Raw genomic sequence first — 18,268 nt, forward strand, 5'->3', positions numbered from 1 at the left:
CAGCAATATTTAACATGTCTTGTGTTCATTGAAAAACATAATTCACAAAGTGTAATGGAATTTTTTTCTGTTTTAGTAGTATCTATTTGTGCCTGTGTATTTATGAAACATTTAGTCTTGTAAATAAATACTCTACAAATTTTAAAACCACTGTGCTGTTTAGCTGATGACATTTTGCTTTTCATCAAAGTTTTTCTTGCATTTCATTGCAGGGGTACATTGGGATACCTTTGTTTCGGGCTTCCTAATTTGTGTTACCGTTGCTGTAAACAAGGCAATTTTGCAATTTACAGTCTTGTACTTGGTAAACATATATAATGTAAATAGGTTTTTTTTGGTGGTAAATCATGTTACACAAGTTTCATTCATTAATATACAGAAATAATTTCAGAATCTGGTTCTCTGGCCTGCATTCAGAGTACTCCCTGTGCTTTGCCAAGTTTCTTGATCTGCCTGTTTGCAGTTGAATCACTGCTGGGTTTTTGGATAATGTTACTGTTTTACCAACTCATGCTGTCACTTGGTGATGTTTAAGGGCTATGAGGACCTAAACACACACTTTTTTCAAGTATAAAGATATTTCTTCTGAACTAATTCTCTGAGTCAAGAATTGAGTATGCACAACATAAATTGCATATTTGGATTCTCATCTCTTAGGAGTAGTTACATGTACTTATATCAACAACACTGCTTCACTTGAAGACTGCTGAACTATTTTTTAGCAGTGAAAGCAGTACAAACAATTTGTCTGGATTATGACAAGTCTTTAGTATTCTCTCTCTTGAGATGAGAGTTCCTGTTAGTTTTAAAATCTTTAAATTGCCATTTTTAACTGTAACATAGGGACTCTAAAAAGCTTTCTGTACCTTATCTGGCTTTGTCTTCACCTGCTGTTTTACTTAACAGTCATCACCCTCAACACTTGCATAAGGAAAGTTATAATAAGAATCACTATGTTATAATACTTCTCAATAAAACTAATTGTATAGTCCTAAAGCTTAGTTTCTTTGTATTTTGTTTCTTTGGCTCTCACCAAACCAGCTTCTTGAAAGTTATTAATTTTTCACTCTGCGCAGCAGTTACTGGAATGAATTGTTCTTCAGGAGGGTCTACTGTCACCACTGAGACCAAGGGGTAAAAGCATCTATTTCCTCATTCAGCAAACTGTGTAAAGCATGTTTAATTCTCTTCAATTTGGTTTTAGAATGGGCATTGATTTATACAAAATTTATGTGATTGAATGCCCTTGTTGGTACAAAATCTTCCCGTTATAACTTGGTCTGCAACAACTGAAGTAGATGTAGTAAGGACTCTCAGTATCAGCAGGTGAGCTTGCAGTGTGTAGCTTTTGGCAACCTTAGCCAGGATATAATCTGGAATCCTGCATGGAATCTTGGCACCTCATGTGGATGGGTCAGACTGTTTATGTGAGGCAAAATCTGATTTTGGAGTCAAGACCATGAAGTTACTCGGGGAAGGTGCTTTATCTTCTCAGACACTACTTTCCAAGTCAGCAGCCAGGGTCTCCTCCCCCAGCACATAGCAGTGTCCATGATTTGCCTTTGAAATGCAGCTGGAGAAAAGGGAATGTTGCTGGCAATGGAGAGACATATTAGGAGGAAAATAGATTTCTTACCTCCTGGGCAAGGGGTGCTCTGGGTCATGTATATTTTGTGCCTAAAGGCACTGACTGAGCTCCAGCAGCAATTCTGTGAACAAAGTTGAGAACCTGTTCTGTCTGAATGCATTAGGCAGTTTTTTCCTCTTTCTAGTTTTGTGGTTGGTTGTTCTTATTTGGAAGAATAGTACCGGAGGATCATCCAGGAAAAAAAGTCTGTCCTCATGTGTTCTCTGCAGTTTTGTCACTTACCGGCAGGATTATGAGAGGAACTCTTAGGAAGTTTGGTTTGGGGTTTTTTTTGTTTGGTTGTTTGTTTGTTTACTTTTTCTTGGTGGTTTGTTGGGGTTTTTTTGGCGGGGGGAGGTGAGGGGGTGGTCAAACTGAGTCCATGACATGACACCTGGTTCAGAAAGGGACTCTAAGGCCCAATTTCATCCAGCCTGATTAAACAGCTAATTCAGATGCCGAAGGAAGGAGCATAAATTTCTGGGTAGTTTGTAGAACCAGAGGGTAGGGATGGCACCCTGAGCATTTCTGCCTACTGGGGGGTTAGGTGGCTGCCCTGAGATGTGAATCTCCAGCTGTGAAGGTAATAAAAACTTCACTGTGTGTGCAGCCTCCTCTGACTCTGCATGAGCAGGGAGGAGCTGGACTCACATCTTAGATGATCCCTTCCAAATTCAATGATCCTGCAAATGTGACCCCTGAACTGGCCATCCAGGCTCCTTGACCATGTGTGGATTCTGGTCTTGGTTGTTATTGGGATACTTCAAAAGGTAGTAAAATCTATGGATAATCTTAGATAAATACTTGATAAGAATTAGTCATCCTTTCAAAAACTGTATTTTGCTTCACAGCTGTACTGAACAGTGAAAACCTTTAACAATGAAACTGTGTTTGTTAAGTGTTGGGAACCAAATAGAATTAAAAATTGGTAAGGAATGAAGTATGCTACTTTAATACAGTATAAGCAGAGGATGCCAGAAGAGGGAGCTGTTCTAAAGATTAGAAAAAAAAAAAAGGGTGTTTTGGCAAAGTTATTGCTATAGTTGCCAGATATATCATACTACAGGCTTCACGTTCTCCTCTGAATGCACAGGTAAGCATTGACTGATTCTCTACTGTATTATTATCAGGAAAAAAAAGAAAATCAGTAGTTTTATAAGACCATGTTACAGTGATTAACCAGTTATGTTAGTTGTTGAGGGTCATACAAATGCCTTTTACCTGCATTAGGAGGAGTGAGATAAAGCAAGTTAAATTAGAGCAGAGAATATAAGATTGGAGTGCAGGGGCTTCTGTTCCCACCTTTCCATTGGGTTTCTTCTCAGTATATGGCCAGTCATCCTCACAAATTGTGTCCCAAAGCACCAAAAAAAACTTCATTCACATTTACAGTATTTGTAATTATACAATAACCTAAGCTTCTAAGCTAGCATTCACAGCTAACACCAAGTAAATAAATTAACATCGAAGCACAGCTGCATAGAGTGAGACAACAAATACTTCCTCCCTGGAATGTTTAAATCATTGACCAGCTTCATGGGCAGCTCCACTCTTACTCACTGTGAAAAATTCTTGTGCCAGGGCAGGTATCACCTCCAATGTACAGCAATAAATAGCCAGAGGACATTAAGGAAAATAACTCATCACATAAAAGTACTTCAGGTCTTTTTTTAAAGGAATCATTCATTTAACTTTGGATTTGGGGGGTTGAATTAAGTAATGCTTCTACATGCAATGAGAATTTTAGGTGAAATTCTGAAAGTGTAAGCACACTAGTACTTATGTTGAAAAAAGCTCCAGAGGTCCCCTGTTCATACAATAACACTTTCTTAATCCTGTGTCACATATTTCTGGTGATCTAAAGCTGAGGTTGTTTCTTATGTGGATGTTTTCCATGATATTAACATTGTACTTTATGTGTTTATCTTTACCTACCCCTACTAGTGTAAGGTACAAGTTTTCATGAGTCCTGTTGCCTTTCCTCATTTTGATCATGCCATCCCAAAGAGAGTAGTGCTTCTGTTGTCCATCCTCAGCTGAAACAATGGAGCAGAGAAAAAGGAAATTTTAGATGTTCAAAAGTGAAGATGTTGCTATTTTGCACATCTGGTCCAGGGAATCAACTAAAAAATCTTGTTTGATTGGAGTCTTGGCTCTCTTGACAAGGCACTTGGGGGGTTATGGAGCTCAGAATGGCAGCTAGTCCAGCTGGCACACTTGAGTCACATGTGGCTGATCAGCAGGAACCAAAAAAAGTCTGACTTTTGCATCTGATTTGTGTCCTTATTATATGCTGTTCATATCCAAACAGCTGAGCAGAATTCCTTCTGTGTGTGCACAAATACTCTATTTAGGAACAATTTCTCTTTTACATTTTATCTTAGCAGTAGCATTCATCCATTCTGTGATATTTGCAGTGCTTGAAATTAAACTTAGTTCTGCAGATACTATACTGGATTATTTACTATAAAACATTGTTCCTTACTGTGTGGAGAGGATGGCTGTGAATCTGCAGTGCTTTCCTGAAGAGAGGAAGAGAAATGCTGTGCTCTTTTATCATGGCCTCACCTGCAGCATAGGGATTGAAGCAACCACTTGATCTTTGAATGTGTTATTTGCCTGCTGGGCTGCTCATTGCACTGGCTCAGAGAAAACTACCTGGTGTTCCTAAAATTTTCAAGAATGTCTTTCTCTGTACTCCACCTCTCTGTATTATAATCTTACATGATCAGTATAACATAATTAGAATTTTCCTGGAAAGTCTCTACCATTACCTGCTTTGATTAGCAGGTAACACTTTGGCAATTGAACCTCTCTTTAGATGTGGGTAGCTATTGAGGAGACTGGCCATTCATATGGCTCTTGCCTTCACACAGTTGTTAGAACCATGATGTTAGGTGTAAAGCAGATGTTCCTGAGTGTAAAGTAGTGTGGAAGTTAGAAACTATTTGTAGAGTGTTCATTAATACTCACCAGACAATGGAAATCCAAGAGATTATTGCTTGGAGCACTTAAAAAACTTCCTGAGGCCATTATTTTGCAATTCAAAATGTTTGTCAACAATACTGGCATAGGGTATTCCTTTTCCCACCATGCTGTGCCATTCCACCCCTCAGTTATGCCAGAACAATACTTTGAGAGATCATGCTGTGAATTAAATAAATACATACATTTATTTCTGGGGTCTTTTTACAGCTGGAACAGTTCCCTGTTTGGGTTCACAGCAGGGCCCCCACAGAGCTGTGCCAGTGTAATTCAGGGGCTGGTGAGCTGTGGTAGGAGGGTGGGAATGATAGTCAGGGGGGAAGGTGGGAGTTCCTTCAGCTGGATTTGTCACAGAACTTTCTGTTGTTAAATTATGGTGTCAGTCCCCAGCACTCAGCACATACATGAGTTCACATGCTCTGTCTGGAGACCTTGACAGGAGCTGGTGCCCCACCAGCCTCTCCAGGTGGTAGTGATTCTCTGAGAATGCCTCTCCCTTGAGCCTTCTGCTTTTGTTTCCACTGCAGCTCCAGCTGAAGCTGCCAGCTCTTTACATTTGACCCTGAGTTCTCAGATTCTGACATCGAGAATTTGTATTTTACATTGAGATGAACTTTTTCCTTTTTTCTGAGTAAAAGAATTGGCTTTCCTACTCTCCAGTAACTGGTATGGGGGATGCAAAAGTCATCACTGAGAACAGACTACACTGTTGAGTTCAAGGTTTGTGCCACATAACAATCCAGGTAGAAGTATATAGAGTAAGATAAAATGTTTTTCCTTTTCTCTATGATTGGTCTTCTTATCAGCAGGTAAGGAAGTAACAGCACAGTTTTTTTATTTCAGTGAGACATAAACACTGGAAAACAGTTTTTATTCTTGTGCTTGTATGGGGTGTATGTCATTATATTTTGTGTATGTGCACTTTGCACAGCAGCAAAAGCATACACAAAAACACACACAAATCAAGAAACGACCCACCCATATCTACCTGATATTTCCAAAGCTACTCCTCCCAACTTTCCTAGCCATTTCTTTAGCTCTAATGCAAATATTCATGACTTAATTACAAGATCAGCCTTGTAATTTCCTCAGGTGATCATGCATGTAAGATACTGTAAGCTGGAGTTGTTTGTGCATGAAAATTAAAGTATTATTAGCCACTGATTATTTGGTTTGTTTCTTCTTTATAAAATGTGAATAAGTATCACATGAACCTCCCCTTCACTTACTGAGGTAAATAGTTTGACTTCCTGAGGACATTATTTGTAATAGATAATACTAATTTGTCTGTACCTATTTGATTTCTGTTTTCAGTCCACACAAAACTTTGAATATGTTAGTGAATTTTCCCTAGGCTTTTTCTGAGACATAGTGGATGCCAAAGGATAGCAAAATAAAAGCTTGGCTGGAAGGCATGCATGCTGGTAGAGTACCCCCTGAAGGAAAGGTGTGTGTTCTATCCCACATTATATATTAAAAAATTAAATTCTTAGGACACTGTTCTTCTATATTTTTGCTGCTTCTGGACTACTTGTTTGTGACTAATATTTTAAAATATGCTGACAGTTGAGCTTTGTTTACTGGGTCAGCCCACGAGCTTCCATTGTCTTTAGAACAGAAAAAAACATAGTCTTTCATTAAAAATAAAAACTTCCTCATGCCGAGAGGAGCCTGTATGTCAGATCTAGACTTGGAATATGCCATTTTTTTAATTTCCCAGTGCTCCAGAAGTAACTCTGATGGGGGCTTGGCACAGTTGAGCTTGTTAAGTTTGAGAAGGCAGAGTAATGACAGGATGGTTGAATGTCCAGCTGTGTTTGACAGTACTTCCCTCCACTAAATCTGGGTGGCAGATGGGACTTACTGAAGTGACTTACTGAAATTTCTCAATCCACAGCCTTCTTTTGGTGTCCTCTCCCTACTAATGAGGCATTTTCAGCATGGATCCTTCCTGCCTGGCTGTGTGAGCAGCATCAGGGGAGGAAGTGATCCCTCTCCTGCAGCATGCAGTGGCTTGAGTTGGCCAGAGTTATGGAAAAGTTGTGTTCTAGGGTATTTTGTTTGATTTGAAAATTTTAAAAAAGATCTGTTTCTCTTCATGGGATGTCTGAGGTGGGAGGGAAGAAGAAATTGCGTAGTGAAGGACTTACCTATGAAGGAAATCCAGTGTTTCCATGTGCATTATGTACAAACAAAGGATTTAAAACATTTAAAGCTACAGCAGTAGTGTATAATGTACTTACTTTCTGGGAGCTGATACCAGAAATACCTGAGCTACTACAAATTTGCCTTGATATTAAACATTTTGACTTAGTTGTATCTGAAAAGAATGAAAACTAAAAAATCCTCTTTCAGATTCTAGTTAACACATGATCTTATTTCTGTCTGATAGTAACTCTTATGGATCACTGAATCAGTACTAGAAATAAATATGACCCATTATGTTCAATATCTGGATTATGGAAAACAGTATGACCAGAAACTCAGTCATAACTCTTGCTCTTGTTTTTCTGTTATGGGCATGAGGGGAGATTTTGTTCATTGTCCTGATTTCCCTTTCTGAAAACAAACCTTGATTATCCTACTTGGATTAAAAAATTCTCATAGGAATAAGTAAATACATAGTGATACATAAATACTGCCTTCCATCTCTAAGTTTTAGATATTTTTTATCCATTGTCACAGCCTTCTCTTAAGAGGCAGAAGCTCTTGGCAATAGATCTTGAATGGGTGAATAAATGTGCTTGTGAAGTGATTTGTGTTTTTATGTTTTCCTGAAAAAAGTGTTTCAGTTGAAGTCTTCATGGAGCATCTACTTAGGACCAGTATTAATACCCCACCTACAGGGCCTTTTTCCTCAGTCAGAAAAACAGTGGTGTCAATGCAAAGAGTCTGTTCCTAAGGATGTGTGTTGGTAAATCTTGGTTTATCCATGTTCAGAACAGTTTGTTCTTTTATCTTGCATTTCTGAAGACCCAAGGCAGATGCAAATGCAAAATTAGTTCTCTAAATCACCTTAGATTGTTGGTTTCAAATGCAACATTCTTGAAGTTTCAATACACAAAAATTGCAGAAACACATTTTCAGTCTGTTTTTCTGAAATTAACTGTCTTGGTGCTCTCTCTTGCCATTTATTTCCTGTCTGTTACTACCTTGATAAAACAAAACAAGCAATAGCCAAAACTAATAACCCCAACGCACCCAAACCTATGTGTTTTCTTATTTTTTTTTAATTCTTACCAGTGGTACAATATAGGAAAATCTGATACAGGTTTGAAAATATTATTTTTGGTGCCTTTTGAGTGTATTGGTTCCTTTATCCTTGTATACAATTCAAAACTGATCAAATCTTCAGAGCTGTGTATCTGCACAAAACAAATAATTTGTGGTTATCTTGGGTTTGAATTATTTTTTTCCCATCTTTGTCTTTTTCCTGCTGCTGTTGTCTCATCAGAACTGTGTTATTCAGATGTTTCATAGGCTTTCTTGTGAACCCATTTGACATCAAGTCTCGTGTTCCTCTTCATGCACTTCCTTTGTTCTCCCTCTTTCTTTTAGGAGGTTTGTTTTCTTCTGGTCCAATGCTGCTTCAGACCACGAAGCTGGCTGAAAAATTCCCACTGGGAATTCTAGACCCAGCACAGAACAGCCAGCATTGGTTGTAGGATGGTTTGGGTCAGACCAACCACCTCTGGGGTATTAAAAGTAGTTTTTATCTATCTTCATCTGCTTAAGAGACTGTGTATGTGTAGGTGTGTACTAGGAGATCTAACTAAATGTTTTAATTTTTCATTTACTATGGGGAAAACAACACACAAAAATTATTTAATTGTAAGCACTAGAAAATTCGGGGTTCTGCTATTGAAAAGTGTGAAAAATTGGCTATTCCATTGAGAACTCTATTTCAGTTTTATGTCTCAGTCTTAACTCCCTTCCAAGAAACATTAGTTTACAGACACATTAAAAAATAAAAATCAAGGCTTCTTTTGTATTTATGTACCTCTTTTGGTTGAGATGGCAGAAGTAATTTTGAAGTACATCTGTGGACTTTATAACCCTTGCAATATTGATTGCTTAATTACAAAGTTCAGTAGGTTTGCAGTGGATGAAATCAGCATTTTGTACTTCATATCTTATCTGCCTGGATAGATGCTGTTAATTATTGCCATGGCAAAACCAGCATATACTGTCACAATTTTTAGCTGGTAATTTTAATTCACAAGCTTCAGGCATTCTTGTCACTCGGGCAAAAACAGCTGTGTTAGGTTAATTCAGGTTTATCAGACTGTCTGTGGGATTTCTTTAGAGGTGAATGAACCTACATTTATCCTAAAAGTGAAGCAGCATTAGGGAACAACAGACAAGCTTATTGGCTTTGCAAAATATAATACAAAGAATGTGTATTATAAAATCCTATATGTAAGTTTTATAGCTGTGTCAAACTAATAACAGTGTATGTGTGTAGGTATATATAGGGAAAAAATGTGAAATGTTCTTGAAAAACCTATCTAATAAGCTGTGTTACAGACACCTGGCTGAATCCTTCTGAGATTCCCTATTTTCACAACCCAAGCAAATATCTTACAGTGCTTTCCAGCCAAATTCACTATTCCAGAGTTAGAGAGGATCAAACAGAGTTTTCACATGTGTTTCTGTATAACGTCCTTGTAATGTTTTGCTCCTTGGCTGATGCTGCTCCCCTAGAGTAGAGACTATGAAGGGATACAGGACGAAGAATGCCAGACCCTGAGATGTGCAAACAGGTGAAAGCTTCATTGACATGAGTTTATGATGGTCACTCAAATGTTATTTGACATGTTTTATATGAAATCCCTTGACCTTGCATGTCAGAGAGACCTGTGTGTTGCCTTTTAAGGCCTGTTCACCAGCCACGGTGTCAGATTCTGCAGTTTTCTCCCAAGTGTGAGAACATCATTGTGTGTTTTGCATGCTCCATTTAAATTCTTCTGACATCTGCGTGGGCTGCTTTCCATTCATTAACATAGGGGAGTTGCATCTTCTTCCATGGTGGCTGGTCAGATGCCAAAGGCAGATTAAGTTTCCTTGAGCAAGGAACTTGTCACTGAGGCTCTTCAAGTTGGAGCTGGGAGCTTTGGCAGCTCTGTGAAGAGGCAGTGAGAATCATCACCACAAAAATGATTTTCATGTGTCCTGCTGTGCACCCCTGGATTTCAAATTTGATTTACAGCTGCTCTTTTTATTTTATTTTTCTTTTTAGAAGCTGCATTTGTTTTTTCATGCAGGAGACTATAGTGTAAATACTGCAGCATACCCTTCATTCTGAAACTGTGGGTTATTTCTAAAATTACATTTGTGGTAATTGCTGGCATATTTTCCAGTTCCTTAAAGTTCTCTGTAAACCCACTGCTGGCTGTGTATTTCCCTTCTTGTATTCATGTAGCTGCCTTTATACTTTATGGTCCTGCTGAGGTCCCAGAGCAAGCAAAAAGCAACTGCTAGAGAAGTGCATAAAGCACCAGAGCTCAGTGCCAGCCGCTGCTCCCAGGGATGTTCAGGCTCCTGGAGACACCACTGGAAGCACTGGGAACATCTCACAGGACAGTGCATGGAACCCAAATGCTTGTTTCTAAGCAAGGTGCAAGAAACCTTGTCATTGTTTGGGATGGCTGGCTTTAGTTACATGGCAATTTTTCATTCACTCCCTGCCACTCTTGGCTTTTACTATATACTGCTTAAATAAATCTTTCTCAATCCAGCTATCCCTTCCAGAACTGCTAAAAATTACTTAGTTTTATGTTTTAGTCTCAATTTCTTTTGAGCAAGCTGTATATATTTTTGACTTACATTTTTTCTGCAGAGAAGGCTTCTTTCTTGTTTTGGTGGCTATCTTCATTTCTAACCTGGAACATTTTTTCCATTGGGCTATCTAATGCTTGTGTTCTCTTACCTGTGGTTTCCATTTGAGATGAATGTGTTCTGTTGCTGAAGAATTCAAAATGCTTAGCAATTTGTAAGCCATAAAAGCTGTCATTGCTTGTGAGGAATGGCTATGGTCTGTGACTCTTTACGTGAGCATGATGTGTTTGTTGTTTTCCATTCATAATTAAACTGATGGAGTTGCACTGATAGTGCACTATATATAAGTTTAAATTTATCAGATCTGAATAATTTCTCTTGTGGAAGTGCAGCATCTCAAATATTAGTATTTCATTTTAAGACAGGCCAAGTTTGACTTTGTGATGCATTGTATAGGAAATAATGTGAAATCAGGATAAAGGTTATTCTTTAGAAGTGATTTCCGGGTAAATATTCTGTTTATAGAAGTTGTTCTCTCTCCACTGCCTAAGTGTCTTATTGAGAAAGCAGATGGCATTTAAAAATCTTGATTTGATGGAAAAAGCATTAACAGGAAAATGCTTGAAAGTGAGAGGTAGGCAAATGCATCTTTATAAGTCATGTTTGTATTTCTACTTATATGGGTGACTAAAGAGTAGTAGTTCTAGTTCTTTGAAGCCTGTATCTGCAGTATATAGAAATGGAGAATATTTACCTCCTAAAATAGCTCTAAGTTCCACCTCTGCACTCTTGGTTGTTCTGTACTGTTTTGTGTTAGCTGTGGGTGGAACAGATCGGAAAAGGAAGCAGTGGATTCCCGTCTTCAAATTAAAAATGGAAAGACTTTGAGCTTAATGTAGAATAGCTGGGTGAAATGTCATGTGTTACAGAGAAAAACAGGGAGTATGGCAGGAGTCTTTTGCATATTGCAGCCTATGGGTACATCAGATAAAGTAGTCCTGCTGTTCTCATTCACTGTATAAGTTGTCCATTTGACACAGTCTTTCCATGAAGTGCTTGGAAATCTTTTGCAAATTAGACAAATCCTCAGTGTATTACAGTCTTGATTCTTTTTCTATTATGGTCACCATTTACAGCTATTGTTTAAAAGACTTCTGAAACAACATAAATGCTGTTGAAAATTAAGCACAGTTGAGAGTAACTGCTTAAGATGTGCTTCATGCTTCAGATGACTGCAATTTGAGATTTATTGGCATGCATGAATGATTCAGCTGCCCTGAGGTGTCTAGGATTGATGGGGTATTCAAATAACTGGAGTAACCTTCAAACCATGAGGGTTAACACTGCATTTACTTATGGTTTCCATTTTTTGACACTTAGTTGCTGAGTGATAGAGCATAGGCAGTTCTGGTTTACTGTACTGGGAAATCCTTCTAAAGCACAAATGAGCACTGCCTGGGTGCCCTTGTGATTGACCTGGTAGTTCTTTATCTATAAAATAAAATAATTTAATTGAACACAGTCCAGTTGCAAAGATCAGCCTAAAACGTTATTGATCACAGACTGCTGTACGTATTAAGTCCCAGTTATTTCTATTAGCTGTTACTATTACTCTGTTATATGAAGAAAATCTTAATCAGTCCAGGTTTTTTTTTGTTTCCTCTCATAAAGTATTTTGACAGCAGCTCAATCAAGAACATACAAAATTACTTTGAAGACATATGAGATAAACATTATTCAGTCATAAATATTGTAGAGGCCAGCTTTCAAGAGCAGGGACTATTAATCTGCATTTACTTAGGTCATTGCAAATCTGGAATAACTCCATTGGAATTGCAAGTTCAATAAAGAATAAATTTATAGCTGTTTTGCACATGGTGATTTTTGCTGTAGAAATTTTCTGCAGAAATTTTTGCTATTAAAATTCTGGTTGATTTTCATTCCCCTGTGTGCCAGCAGTTCTCATTCATACCCCTTCAAGGCATTTTGAAATGCCAGTAGCAGTTCTAACAGGTCAGATCTCTCAGATATCTCTTACCAGGAGCAGACGCTTATGAGGATTGGGGTTTCTTTTGCATTTATGGATTTTCTCTTTTACCTGCCTAAAAAACACACCAAATTATCACAGGATAAAAGTCTCCTTTCCCTGAAAGAAGTATTAGATTTTCTTAGGCTTTGTATAATATTTGATGCAAAGCTTCACTGTTCTTCAGCTGATGACCAAATCCTGAGCAGATTTTACGTCTTAGGTTCACCTGCTGATGATGGAAAGGAGCACCAAGATATCTAAGCTGCTGTCATTTCTCCCCATCCTTGTTCTGCATTATTAAAGGAGAGAAAAGTGTAAAGAAAAAATGCTATGATTGAGATTAATTTTGTGATTCCTTTATCTCAAAACTCCTAATAGTGTTATATTCCAGGATTAAACATAATGCAAAACATTATGATCATTTGTACTACAAAAGACACAATTGATTTTGGATTGCTGCTACTTTTTTCTTCTGCCTTGCTGAAAGACAGATTTCCTTTGTGTATCATCAATCCAAGGAACTTGACAAATGATGTCAAGATTATGTTTTATTGTCTCTGGGGCCCTTCATGTTATATATTTTTGATGTATGAAAGTGTGATTCAATTGTATGGATATGTGAACCTTTTGAATTTTAAATTGTTTTCCTGGAAATCAACTTGCACAAATTTGATTGTGTTCTAGAGTTTTTACAAAACAACAGTTTCTTTTTTTAAAAGTCTCCTTTAATGGCAAGCTTACAAAGAGATGCTTAGAAATACATAATAACTGATTGTGATGTTTTGGGGTTGAGGATTTTTTTTTCCCCCACATCTGTGTAGTCCGGTAAAAATAATGTTTGTCTAAGATCACTAGTTTTATTAAGATTTAAAACCCCCCAGAGACACTTAGTACTTGCAAGTGAGGGGTGAAGTGTGTGAGATACATTACCTAGAGGGAAAGGCTCCCTTCCTGTGCTCGTGCATCATCCCAGGGTAAGCTGCGGTACCACCTCCCGTGCACGTGGCTCTGCTCCAGGTGGCTCTGGGTGCCTCGGTGGCACTGGGCTCAGGGAACCTCTTGAGACAGCCGTGAACTTACTGTGTGCTACCTGAACAGCAAAAGGGTGGAAGTAAAACAAGAAAATATGAAAACACCCACAGAAAGAGAAGTGGAATAACCCTTGTTTTTATTTCCATACACCGTTTTCACAGGTACTAATTTGATTATAGGTCTAATCCTTCTCTGTCACTATCAATACTTTCACAGCTCAGCCTCTGTTATTACAATGAGATGGATATAGAGGAGTTGACAGAATTTGAATGAAGGCTTTTTTGTTTTGTAATGCACTGGTGTTATTTTGGAATGTTGTTGTCTTAAAAAATGACAGCCTTTTGACACAATACTGCTCATGCTGCCTTTTGCTGTTGATGATACCCAAACTAAGAATTGCCTGATGTGGGAGTTGAAAGACACATAACTGAGCAATCCAAGCCATGATGGTGAACTTTGCTGGTGTCTAAACAATAATAAAAAATCAGTGTAACTACTCTGGAAAACCAATAAATAAATAAATAAATAAATATGAATTTAATGTTCTGATGTCTGTGTGGAAATTTTATGCATCATATGGAAATTAGAAAAGTTCTGCTTTGTCTTCATATGAATTTCCTCTCCAATTTACATCACTAGTGATATCCAAACGAGAAAGAAAAAAGGAGGAGCACAGTATAGAGTTTTGTTTGGCAATCCAGAGATCCCTTTCATAGATGTACTTTTATCTTTGGGACAGTATTTCAGTTTCCACTTCAGCAGTGGTATATGACTGTTGATCTTCTCTGTGTTTAACAGTGGATTTTAGAGTAGGGTGGTCTGAATTCCCAGGGCAAGCCATGGCCATTCAGATACCAGCCTTTTATGAGAAGTCCTCAAAAGCTGCTGGGACACCAGGAGGGAGGACAGGTTATCCCATGGTTCTAGAGCAGAAGAGTTGAAAAGGAAAGAGCTTCTCCACTGGTATAAAAAGGGACAGATAGAAAATGAAGTTGCAAGCAGGAAAATATTTATTTGGTCCAATGTGTTTAAGATAAAATCATCATTTCTTTTAGGGTCAGGACAGCCTTTTTGTATAGTAACAATGCCACATACCTATTTTGAAGTGGTAACACTGAGATATTTGGAGAGCAGGCATCTGGATCACGTGATACATACTGTAGACTTTGTGATGTTTTAGTTTCACATTCCTGTAACTGGATGGGATAGATAAGCAAGCTGGTTGACCTCTGATGGAAAAAGATGTTTTCACTTGTGTTGGACTTCAATTTTAGGTTTTGCAATTTCGAAGCAATTCTGTAAAATGCTTCCCATGAGTGCCATTGGTCACTGGAATTAAACAAGTTGAATAGCATAGGGGAAATGAACATAACATTGGGGAAATGAAAACTGGAAATGTACTAGAGAAAATAAATTAGCAAATTGCTGTGTAATGCTGTTTAGTTTGTTTTGAAGCAGATTGCTTGCTGTTGGAAGGTTATTATTGACTGTGCTTCTATGTTTTGTTTTTTGGCAGGTAACCCAGGACTGGCAGGTTATTACAGGACCTTTATACAGGCCCTTTATTGTGGACTGAACCAGCAGTATCCTGTCTGGGTTGTGAGCCATGCTGGACACTGTAAACCTCCGAATGGGATGGAAATGATAGAAGGTACAATATTGTAACCTGTGCATACAGTTGTTTATACCCTTCCAGTTTCAGTGGCAAAACTTGTGCTTATTGAAAACAGATTGACATGAGTTTTAAATGTCTCCATTGTATATCCACAGAACAATTTTCAGTTGTATGAGAAGAGAAGTTAGTGAAGTATTTTAAGTAAATTAGATTTGCCAGACAAATATGTGCTGTTAAGAGAATAAGAGAGTTTACTGTTGGCAGTTGTTAGAGACACATTACAGTGAAGAAGGTCTAGAATGTGTTTATGTTGAGAAGAGTAGATAGAAAAGTACATTTTTTAATTAAATGTCCAGTTCAGAGATTGAGTACGTTAGAAGATATTTAATTATCTCAGAATTTAAAAAGAGCTGTACTAAATCAGTGAATTACCTGGAAGCAAGTCTTTCTGAGACTAGAGTATGGGATGTTTGCAGGGGAGAGATTGCTTGTGTATCTGTTAAGAGTCTTTTGACATGCAGATCTGCAGCAAGAGATGGTGCTCCAAGCATGGTTAGATGGGGGAACCTGCAGTGAATACTGATTGATGTTGGAAGTCCTGAAAGCTGATTGATGTTGGAAGTCCTCTGGACTTGGTCAAGCTACAGTGGCGTAGCATAAATCAGCATTTCTGATATTTTCTTCCTATATCACACTGTGCTGACACCCCACTTTGGAGACCACTGATTTAGAGTGTGCAGGCATTTAAATTGTGCACTTGACTTGTGAATTATGCTGCCCTGTAAAGGGGTCTTAAATGTAGCAAACTACAAAGGAATAATATGCCTGATAAGATTAAGTTCAAGTACATTTTGGAAGTCTAATGAAGACTAAAGTAAGTTTTCCAACTGCAGCCATCAATCACAGACTACTTCCTAATTGACTGGAGGGATATCACTTAGCAATTTGGAAACTGAACAAAGCTACACCCTTCATTTCTACTTCTGTATGATATCCTTCTTTTCAGAGAACTCTTGCAAGCCCTGCTCCACAGAGGCACACACCATTAATTGAACATTTCTCTGCTGTAATTCTGCTCCCAGCAATCAATCCACTGTGCAAAACTATTTGAAACTTAATTTTACTCATTGAATACAATACAGAAGTTATACCTCAGTTTCAAAGTCCTTATCCTCCTCCTCAGCTTTTAAAAAGACATTTGTTTTGAACACTACTGTGAACATAAAACAGGCCAACATCAATCCTTAGGTGTAGGCAAAATTACAAAAAGGAGAACAATTTTCTAGTTCTCTTATTTTATTTAAAATTAGCATAAAACTTATGCATAGACAGCAGGTGTACATACATAGCAATGTTTTAAAGTGGTCTAATTCTGTGTACATCTGCTGTGGCTGGATGAGAAATAAGAAATAGAACATTTCACACAGAAGTGTAGAATCTTGGGATCATTACATTTGGAAAAGATCAAGGCAACCAAATGCCACCATACCCACTAAACCATATCATGTGCCACATCTGCTTGTTTTTTGAACACTTCCAAGGTTGGTGACTCCACCACTTCCCTGGGCAGCCTGTTCCAATGCTTAACCACTCTCAGTGAAGAAATTTTTCCTGGTGTCCAACCTGAACCTTTCTTGGCACAACTTGAGGTTGTTTTCTCCTGTTGTATCCCTTAGAGACCAACCCCTGCCTGCTTGGCTACACCCTCTTTTCAGGTAGCTGTAGACAGCCACAAGGTCCTCCCTGAACTTCTTTTTTCCAAGCTGAACACCCCCTGGTCCCTAAGCTGCTCCTCAGCAAATTTGTGCTTCAGACCCTTCCCCAGCTCATTGCCTTTCTCTGGACAAACTCCAATGCCTCAATGTCCTTCAAGAAGATGGAAGGCATGCTTTTGTTTGTCCTTAGGACTGCCAATAAACTACTTTTGGTAGGAAAGTGAGACTGAGAGTAAGAAAAATTAAATCAGAAATAAATTATTAATTTATTTGCCTAATAGTCTGTGTTTGCCAAGTGCTACAGAAATATGGAATCCTGTGATTCATATCTTAGTCAACTAAAGAGGCACAATTGATGTATTAAAATGTCATATACCTAATTAGTAGCTAGTCAGCATTCATTACTTAATGATACCATATTTGGTCAAATGATAAATAATATTCAAGATAAATCTCTAGAACTTGGTAAACAATATGGATGAGTATTGAGTTAGACACAGTCAAATCAGCAAGGCATGTTTTTCCTTCTGAATGACAGGAAATTTTGAGTGGCATTCTTAATAGTCAATTTACAAAATAAATTTGTAGTTAGATCTTCAATGTTCTATGGACTGTAGAAGATAATAGTGTGTCCTTAAAATCTGCTAAACTAGCCTTAGTTTATGGTTCTTGGTGAAAAAAGATAGGTAATGATTGATTTCTAGTCCATCAAAAGAGTGTTTCCACTGCTTGCTCTTTACACAGGGGGAGTAGGGCCTTCAGACCATTTTGAAACTGAATTACATCCTAAGAAACAGTATGGGAAAAGCAGAGAAGTGGTGAAGGAATAATAAATTATCTGTGAAGGCATTGATTATGTGAACCTGAAATGTTAATGTACCATCAGTGTGAAGTTTTGAACTCAAATTAAGTTGTGCATAAAAAGAAATAAATTCTAGTGTTACAGGAAAAATTGGAAGTGGTATGTAACTTAAATTTATTTGATATATTGCTTCTTGGCTGTTGTTATAATTCATCTGAATGGAGTTTGCTTTTGCAGCCCTCTGGCTTCTAATGAAACTGCAGAATTGGCTATGAGTGAGAATCTGCCTCTAGCTCAAGTGGTATAAATCCAGAAAAAATGACTGAAATTTTTTGGGTAAAATTGAATTAATACTTCAGCAAGTTAATAATCTTGTTAATTGTTGGCTAGTTGTCCACCAAATGACAGATAGAAGTGTGGGCATGATTAGCAGATATGAGTCAGAAGTTTTTACCATCATGATATGCTTTGCTGGCAGGAAAGAGCCCAAAATAGTAGCCTGAGCAAGACAAAGAGTGTGGTGTTCTGTAAGAAGAGGTTATGAGTTATTTAGGACCATGATTCCCAAACTGTGATCTGGCTGATCAGATGCAGTTGGCACTTTAGCTGCTTTCCACTTGCTAAGGGGAATGAATAGTAACTAAGAATACTTTTCCAATAACACTTCTGTGTAAGCATTTGCTGC

The 18,268-nt window shown here is 37.9% G+C and overlaps 1 protein-coding gene across 2 annotated transcripts in view; it reads left to right on the forward strand.

Moving 5' to 3' along the window:
• The window catches only part of LDAH (lipid droplet associated hydrolase), a 117,590-nt gene that overhangs the window by 21,629 nt on the left and 77,693 nt on the right, over positions 1 to 18,268 (forward strand). For both annotated transcript variants that reach the window (XM_066547163.1, XM_066547164.1), the window contains one exon: positions 14,968 to 15,102. In XM_066547163.1, the coding sequence (XP_066403260.1) occupies positions 14,968 to 15,102 (135 nt within the window). The remainder of the gene's footprint in view (positions 1 to 14,967; positions 15,103 to 18,268) is intronic.

Source organism: Molothrus aeneus, chromosome 3 (genome assembly GCF_037042795.1).
Source record: "Molothrus aeneus isolate 106 chromosome 3, BPBGC_Maene_1.0, whole genome shotgun sequence".
NCBI classification, from domain to species: domain Eukaryota; kingdom Metazoa; phylum Chordata; class Aves; order Passeriformes; family Icteridae; genus Molothrus; species Molothrus aeneus.